The sequence below is a fragment of the Orycteropus afer genome, unplaced genomic scaffold (assembly GCF_000298275.1).
Source record: "Orycteropus afer afer isolate SDZICR_OR568_19922 unplaced genomic scaffold, OryAfe1.0 scaffold00124, whole genome shotgun sequence".
NCBI lineage: Eukaryota > Metazoa > Chordata > Mammalia > Tubulidentata > Orycteropodidae > Orycteropus > Orycteropus afer.
Genome location: NW_006921711.1, coordinates 1,325,462 through 1,334,663, shown reverse-complemented (window position 1 = coordinate 1,334,663; position 9,202 = coordinate 1,325,462). Strand labels below are relative to the sequence as shown.

The following is a 9,202-nucleotide window of genomic DNA, read 5'->3' as shown; positions in this document are numbered from 1 at the left end:
GAGGAGAGATCCATCATTGTATCTAGATGGCTGCTTGCAAGCTTTTAAGATCCCTGTTGCTACTTGCCAAAGTAGGAGGCAGAAGAATGTTTTGTGTAGTATATTATGCCAGTTGAGCTTGATGTCCCTTGCGACTATGGTCCTGAGCCCACAGGTCCAACTACTCGCTCTCTCTGGGTAGCTGGTAAAGTCTAGAATTTTATATGATAGGAAATCATTCCTAATAATGTCACCAAGAAAACTGTTACCTTATTTTTCTTTACCTCAGTTTTTCATAGTTTACGGGGAACATTTATAAAGCATTAATGCTTTAAAGTTTTGATGATCATAAATTTTTTATAAATGCAAACTAAATTATCAAGTACACTCATTCAAAAACATTTATGGAGAATGAACTAAGTGTAAGGTACTGTTCTAGATACAAAGATACTTGAATAGGAATAGCCCTTGCCTTCAGGTAGTGGAACAGAGCAAAAAATAAATAATTATAAGTCACTGAGGTCAGGACAGGAAGAGACACATGAAGAACATTACAGAAATCCCCCAAATGGACATTTAAACCTTCCAGGTAGGATTGAGGAAGGTTTCCTGGGAGAATTTGTACCTGAGATTAAAACTGAAGGATAAGCTGAAAGGAATAGGTGGAAGGTAGAGGCATTCCAGGCAGAGGAGACAAATTAGTGAAGAAAAAGTGAACCATATGCAAGTCAGGGAATTGTGCAGGGAACCACAGTTTATGCTTGGAGCATAAAGTTCAAAGTAGGGGATGTTAAGAGATGAAGCTGCAGAGGCAGGCAAAGATCATATCACGAATGTTCTCCTTGATGTAACCAAGGGACCGCCATAGCTAGATTTACATTTTTGCTGTATTGTATTGTAAAATCTGTAAAAGCAGGAACCTGTGTAAGGCGGAAATCTGTCAGAGAAGGAAAATTCAAAGAACATCCACTAGAAGGAATGACAGAAAAATGGTAAAACTGCACCCTTATGGAAAACTTGTGAGACTGGGAAAAACAAGCCAGTATCGAGTTCTCACCCTCACAAGTTTCACTGTGTCTCTATTCTAGTTACTGCTGCTGCATAATGAACCTTCGCATCCCAAGTGACCCCGTGCCAGTTTCCAGGCCTAGGCCTAAAGAAACCTACAGTTTTCACTTCCTACCTCTCTTTCAGGACACTGCATGAACAGCCACATGAAGAGATCACATGTAGGTGTTCCAGCTGACAGCCCCAACAGAGATTCCAACTAGCAGCCAGTATCAGGTGCCAGACATGTGAGACAAGCCTTCAAATGATCCCTGCACTCAGCCTCATGTCACAACCTGACTTCAAGCTATACTAGCTGATGCTGTATGAAGCAGAGGCAAGCTATGTCCTGCTTGTTGTTACCATTCTAAGCAACTGAGCTTTAGAGTCATTTGTTATACAGCAATAGATACCTGGAACAATCCCTCTGGCATCTGTGTGGAGGAAGGCACACTAGGTTAGGACCCGCTGTTGGAGAGCAGGCAGGATGTGATAATGGTCTGAACCATAACAATGGCAGTCAGGATGCAGAGGAGTGAACACAGCAGAAAATGCCTAAGAGTTAAACTTGGCAGGATGTGGTGACTTATTGGAAAAGGATGAAAGGGAGGGAAGAATCAGTAACAATTCCTGAATGTGAAGCTTCTATGGAGGACTGAGTGGAAGTTATATCACAATAAAGATACAGAATACAAAGAAAGGGGAGGGAAAATGATGAGTTCAGTTTGGGATATGGTGAACTTAAGGAGCCCATGGAAAAGTATAAACTGGAGATAAAAGATTCAGGATCAGTGGCATAGGGAGTGAATAATAAATAGAGACTGAATGAGGTCTACTGGGAGTAAAGAGTCACAGACTGAAAATCCTGGGGAATCTAAGCCTTTGCCAGATGCCATATCACAGCTGCTTTAACATTTTTCCTTAATTAACTTGTGCAAACACTCAGGTGTGGTAGAGATTGTTGGTGGCCTCCTATGTCCATTCTCCGCTTCTCCCTAACTAACATCTTGAAGTTAGCTGGGCACACTGCAACACAGCTAATACCACATTTCCCAGTCTCCCTTGCCTAAAAGCAAGTCTATGTGAACAAGCTTTGACCAGTGAGACATAAATGAAAGTGTTCAATGTACTTCTGAGAAGTTTTCTTAAAGGCAGGAGGGCATGCCCATCTTCAGCCCTTCCTCCATCCTTATGCCTGGAGAACGTATATCATTGCTGGAGCTTTGGGAAATCTCCAGGATCACGAGAATGCCACCATAGGGAGGAGAGCACAAGAAATCACAGAGATTCCAGGATGCTACAGCTCTACATGAGACACAAATATACAGGTTTACCTCAGAGAAATTGTGGGTTTGGTTCCAGCCCACCATAATAAAGCAAGTATCATAATAAAGTGAGTCACATGATTTTTTTTGGTTTCCTAGTGCATATTATAGGAGCTCTGGTGGCATAGTGTCTAAGGCATTTGACTGCTAACCAGAAGGCTGGTGGTTCAAAACCACCAGCCACTCCTTGGAAGGAAGGTTGGGGAATCTACTTTCATAGCGATACTGCCTCGGAAACCCAAGGAGAGGTTGCTATGAGTCAGAGTCGACTCAACGGTAGTGAGAGTGCATATTATAAAAGTTATGTTTACACTATATTGCAGTCTATTAAGTGTGCAATAGCATTATGAAAACATTTGGAGTACTGTGAAAACTCCCAAAATGTGACACAGAGACATGAAGTGAACATATGCATCTAGAATAATAGCACTGATAGATTTGCTTGATGCAGGATTGCCACAAACTTTTAATTTGTGAAAAACACAGTATCTGTGAAGCGCAAAAAAAGCAAAGTGCAATAAATGAGGTATGCCTGTACTTCTTTTTTTAATTAAAAAATCAAACCCATTGCTGTTGAGTCGATTCTGACTCAAAGCGACTATATGGGACAGAGTAGAACTGCCACAATAGGGTTTCCAAGGCTGTAAATCTTTATAGAAGCAGACTGCCACATCTTTCCTCTGTGGAGTGGCTGGTGAGACAGTTTGAACTGCTGATCTTTTGGTTAAAAGCAGAGCACTTTAACCAGTGAGCCACCAAGGCGGCCTCTTTTTTTGTTTTTCCTTAAGGCACTATTATTTTATTTTCTGTAGAAAGCTGAACTTAATCCTAATTGATACAATAAGAAAGTGCTCTAGACTTTTGAAGACTGATTCCTATTAGGTCATTGAACCATTTCAGCATGGGATTCTCAGCCTCACAGCTCTACATGCAAACTCCTTTATTAAATGCAAAGCCTAGTGGTATACTTTCAAGATAATTAAGAAACTAGGTTTCCTTCATGGAATACTGTCTCCTTCTACATCAGTGGTAATATAGTGTCAGCAATCTGCAGTCAAACTGCAATTATAATGCCTATAATTTTTAAGGTGCTAATCACAGCAAAGTGAAATTAAAGAATTACTGAAGGTATATTGTTTTACTACATTTAACTCAGTGAGAAAATTAATATCGTATTTTTACAATATATTAATCTTACAATATATGTAAGTTACCTGAGCTAAAAGAGCTGCCATTTCTAATGCCAGATCCTTGTTCAGAGGAAACAGTCCATTTATTATTTGATCATTTGTCTGATACATTAACAGCAATTTTTCTCTATCAGTCTCTCCACGAACTTGCACTGAGAAATAGAGTCTGCAAAAAAAAAGAAAAGAAAAAAAGGGAGGGGGATTTTTCATGAAATGATGTTTTTACAATGGAGAAAGTAAAGATATGTGTCATCAATAAATGCTGGGAGCTATTCTAAAATTTTTCTATGAGATCCAAACTGAAACCATTACCCCCCATCAGTAACCATTCTGTTCTCTAGAACATTTCAGCAAACTGAAGAAAAACCACATGGGAGGTTGAGGAATGCTGCCCTGTTATTTTTATGCCTTGAAATACCAAACCCTAAACTGTTACTGAGGAAGGACCAAAGACACTGAGAGAAATTAAATATGGCCACTCTGGTAAGGAGTGCTTCTATAACCCTTCATTTTGATGGGCTATAAAACCTAATTTTCAAAACACTCGTTATCTTTTCCAAACAGCTTGGACACACTAGGGAGTAAAGAAATGAGAAAATGTTTCAATTCAAAATCAATCCCAAATCAACATAAATAAGGGGGCTTGCTTTGAGAATCTAAAAGACAATATTTACACATTTAAATGTGTTTTGGCTTTCTTACCACATTCTGATAAACAGCTTTAGGAACTCAAAATACTTTTCATGTTATCATTATGACCTACTGTAATATGAAATGGCTTTTATTGGCCTAGGGGATCTTCATTGCATCTGGGACCCTCTTCACTTATTCACTGTGTTGTTTATTTATATGTAAGATTCTGGGGTTCTGACTCCAGGCTTCAGATCAGGCATGGGGTACTTATAAATACTATGAAAGCACTGACAGTGAGGTGGTAAGCAACACTCTGACATACCTGATACTGTCATGACAATACGGTGGCTAGAAAGGAGCAATCTAGATCCAGTAGCTATTAGGTAAGTCAATGAGTGGCACAAATGCTTTCCTCTCAGTTACTAACCTAAAGGTAGGCTGTTTGAACCCATGCAGTGGTGCAGCACAAGAGTCCTGACCATATGCTTCAATAAAGATTAGCAAAATCCTATGGAGCAGTTCTACTTTGTAACACATGAGGTTACCATGAGTTGAAATAGAGTACATGGCAATCAGTTTGGTTCTGGTTTTACTTGCTAAGTGTGTATCCACTGTCTGTAGCTGTAGATTTCATTCTTTTTCTCCTGTGTCCTTGAGGGGATGACACACTCCCATCAGCTACAATACCTCTCTCAGAAATTATCTCTAAAGAAGCCTAGGAGGAGTTTGAAAAGTTCCCTTCTCCCCCATGATTCTGCTCAATCTTTCTGCCCACCCCAGTGAAGAATCACTGAGCTGAGCAGTTATTTGGAGTGGTTTCCTAAAAAAAAAAAAAAATCAATTTTAAGCCTCATTTTTACCTATGACTGTGTGACAACAAATAATGCAGGTTTGTGAAACTGGTAGAAGAACATGGCTGGGTAATGTCAGCCAAGTGATAAAAACAAAAATAATTTGTAAAAAAGAGAATAAAACCCTCCCTTTATGGCATGCTTACTTAATATATTCTGTACTGTATTTGTATACATAGTTTATTTTCCTTTCTTGAGGTTAGGAGCTACACTAAATCACTGTAATCCACTAGGATTTAGCTAAATTCCTGTCACTGGAGGGTTCTTAATGAAAGTTTGCATTAATAATCCAGGTGGGGATAGAGAGAAAGACCCAACTGTACAAATAGATATAGGGCCAGAAGAGCTAAAATGAGTTTTCTATCAATTCTGACATTCCAATAAGATTGAAAGTGGGTAAGGTAACAGAGGTAAATATTAACTCACACATATAGATAGACATACAAGCTGAACAGGTGTGGGAAAAAGAATGGGACTATACCAAGAAAGAAATATGGTTTTGACCGAGGGTATTTCTACCTATATATTTACATATGTTGCAAATATATCCATGAATATAGTACAGCACACAGGGGTAAAGTTAAGCCATAACCAAAAACCTGAGGGAGTGAGTCACTGGACCTGGGGGACATCAAAGTCAACTGACAGAAAATAGTCCACAGAGACAATGTTCTACTTTGGTGAGTAGCAACTGGCATCTTAAAAGCTTACAAGCGGTCATGTAAAGAGCAACTATTGGTCTCTGCTCATCCAGAGCAAAGAAGAGTGAAGAAAATCAAAGATGCAATTAATTCAAAGGACTAATGAGTAAACCTCTGCCTTCATGACCCTGAGACCAGAGGAACTAGATGGTGTCCAGCTACCAATACTGACTACTCTGAAAGGGATCAATCACATTAGAAGATCCTGGATAGAGTGGGAGGAAAATGCAGAAAAAAAACTCAAAATCAAAAAAAGGCCAGGCTAACTAGTTGGACAGAAACTAGTGGAATCCCCAAGACTATGGCCCTTGGTCACCCCTCATGCCTGGAACTGAACTCACTCCCATAGCTTAATTTTCAGTCAAATAATAGGTCTTCAAAGTAAACAATAACTCAAGGAAGATATACAGTCCTTATAACAATCAACCATTTGAAAGGGCAGCATTTGCACAAGGACAAAGTTCAGAAACCAGGAAGGGCTATGACAGAAGGAGGAAGAGAAACTGAGAATCTCAGGGAGGAAGTGGGAGGAGTGATGGTACATTGAGAGGATTGCAATCAATGTCATGAAACAAAATGTGTGTGAACTGTTGAATGGAAAACTGATCTGGTCTGTAAACTTTCACCCAAATCACAATAAAAAGTTTTTTTTTTTTAAAGACAAAGTGGGAAGGGAAACCACAAAAGGGAAAAACAATCCTGGACATATATTATGGGAATGCAATATGTAGAAATTTATTGGCTTAAACCCCTAGTGAAACAGCCCTAGCAACTATACAGGGATTTGGAGAGAATCTGGAGAGGGGTTAGAGAAAAATCACAAAAATGACCAAAGGGTCAGAGAATCAAAACCACAGAGCTTGAAGAGGAAAGGTGCCAGGGGAATGTGATATGAGGCTCTTACAATATGGCCAGTCTCCAGCTGCTTCCAAATCCTAAAGAGGCCAGAAGCAAAGAATGTAGGCTTCTATCCCAGCAGGCAAGGCTGGGATTAGATACCAGGAGCATTCCCAAATGCCCAGCTCTTCACTCAACACCTGGGGCAGCTAAATACCATGGGATGGAAATCAAATTATTACATGGACCAGTACCACTACCCAAACATTGCTTTCGAATTCAGCAGGGCTCTCAGCACTGCTTGGTAATCCTTTTTGTTTGCTCTGGATTAGCTCCTTACTTCATTCCTCAGAGTATTTATGCCCTATGCTTCTCATCATATTTTAAATTTAATTAAGGAGCAGCCTGCCTTAGTCTCCACTTATCTGCCCATCACTCCCCCGTGCACTACAATCTACTCATAATACCCTACTGTAACTGCAATTGTGACCTCACTTCTCTTCTCTTTCTGCCCTGTGGTTACAACCTCCACTCATCCAGAAGTCACCACTCTGCAAAGCCTTTCCTGACTTCCTCGATTTTCCCACAGCATCTTGTATATATAGTGTTAAATTAATGGTTAGGACAAATATCTATGGAGTGTTTACTATGTAGCAGACTCTGAACTAAGCACTTTACATCTTCCAACACTTAATCCTTCAGACAACCCTAGAAGTAGGTAGTACTTTCACCTCCATGTCACATACACGGTACCTGAAACCAGGCACATAAAGGGACTTGCTCCAGGCCACACAGTGAGGGGCAAAGCCAGGATTCTAAGCCAGGCTGCCTGCCTCCAGAGCCTCTGTTCTTCATTGTCCTGCTGCCCTGTCCCTGTGATACCATTTACCACAATAGGATAGTTTCAAAGAGGTAGGGGGAGGGAAAAGTGGGTTGAGAGAGGAAGAAGAAGGAATGACACTTAATAGTTTTGTCCCATTAAAAATATACCTTGACTTTTGCAATGTCAAATACACAGTAAGCAATGACATTACATAAGAAGCTTAAATATGAATAGAGTTTAAACATTAATTTCCAAATGGTTGTCTAGAAGAACAACTAAGTTAAAAATCTATTAGTTAGATCTTTATCTCCTGAATCTAAATAATTAACATTCCACAACTTACTGAATATAAATTCAAAAATCCCATAATAAACAAGGTTAGTATTTTAGCTTTGCTAGTTACAATGCTGCTTGACAGACAAAGAATCAAGGCCTTGGATGCATGATGGGTCACAGCCAGCTTCTCTCCCAACTGTATCACTGGATAAGGCTTGTCACCTAAGATATTTATACACATATGCAAAGCATGACCATATTTAGAAACATAGCATTTTCTCATTGCTGTGGTTATCCAGCCATTTCAGACTCCTGTTAAAAATTAAACTTTCCAGTTGAGTTGCTTCTTTTCTGATGACAAAGATACTGTCATAGGCTTTTTTAAACAAGACAATATTCATCATGTGCTATTCACAACTATCTGTGCCTTCTAGTGGTATTTTCCAGACTTGGAAAATTATTCTTATTTGTGTTTCTTCATTTCATGCAATTTTAATTGATCTGACCCTAGCCATCACAATAAAAATTAGCATATATTATAGATTACCTAATCTTCGAAATAAATAGCCTATCGCATAAAACTATCAACAGAAAACAAATTAGATAACTGGGACCTCCTAAAAATTAAGCACTTATGCTTATCAATACTCTTCATAAGAGTAAAAAGAGAACCTACAGACTGAGAACAAAATCTTTGGCAAAGACTTATCTGATTAAGGGTCTAATCTCTAAAATATATAGAAAACTTCAACAACTCAGCAACAAAAACAAACAATCTAATCAGAAAATGGGCAAAGGACATGAATAGACATGTCAACGAAGAAGACATTCAGGTGTTTAACAAACACATGAAAAGATGCTTGAGATTATTAGCCATTAGAGAGATGCAAATCAACATTATAATGAGATACCATCTCGCCCCTGCAAAAATGCCAGTGATCAAAAAAACAAAACAACAAATGCTCATGAGGTTGTGGGGAGACTGGAACTCTTAAACGTTGCTGGTGGGATTGCAAAATGGTACAACCACTATGGAAAACAGTACAGTGCTTCCTCAGAAAGCTAGAAATAGAAATACCTTATAAGTCAGCAATCCTACTCCTAGGTATATATTCTAGAGATATAAGAGCAGTGGCATGAATAGATACATGCACACCTATGCTCATTACACCATTATTCACAATTGCAAAAAATGGAAACAACCTAGTGTGCATCAACCGAGGAATGGATAAACAAATTATAATACATACCTACAATGTAAAACTATGCAATTATAAGGAATAGTGAGGAGGCCATGAAACATCTTACAACATGGATGGATCTTGAGGACATTATGCTGCTGAGTGAAATAAGTCAATCACAAAATGACAAATACTGTTGTTGTTGTTGTTGTTATGTGCCGTCGAGTCAGTCCCGACTCATAGCGACCCCTCCTTGGGTTTCCGAGGCAGTATCACTACGGAAGTAGGAATGCCCAACCTTCCTTCCGAGGAGTGGCTGTTGGGTTTGAACCGCCAGCCTTCTGGTTAGCAGTCAAGTG

At 39.3% G+C, this 9,202-nt stretch overlaps 1 protein-coding gene across 1 annotated transcript in view; it reads right to left on the bottom strand.

Moving 5' to 3' along the window:
* PLEKHH2 (pleckstrin homology, MyTH4 and FERM domain containing H2) overlaps positions 1-9,202 on the bottom strand; it is a 287,878-nt gene that overhangs the window by 41,335 nt on the left and 237,341 nt on the right. Inside the window, exon 24 of the mRNA XM_007944379.1 lies at positions 3,566-3,707. Coding sequence (XP_007942570.1) covers positions 3,566-3,707 — 142 coding nt within the window. The remainder of the gene's footprint in view (positions 1-3,565; positions 3,708-9,202) is intronic.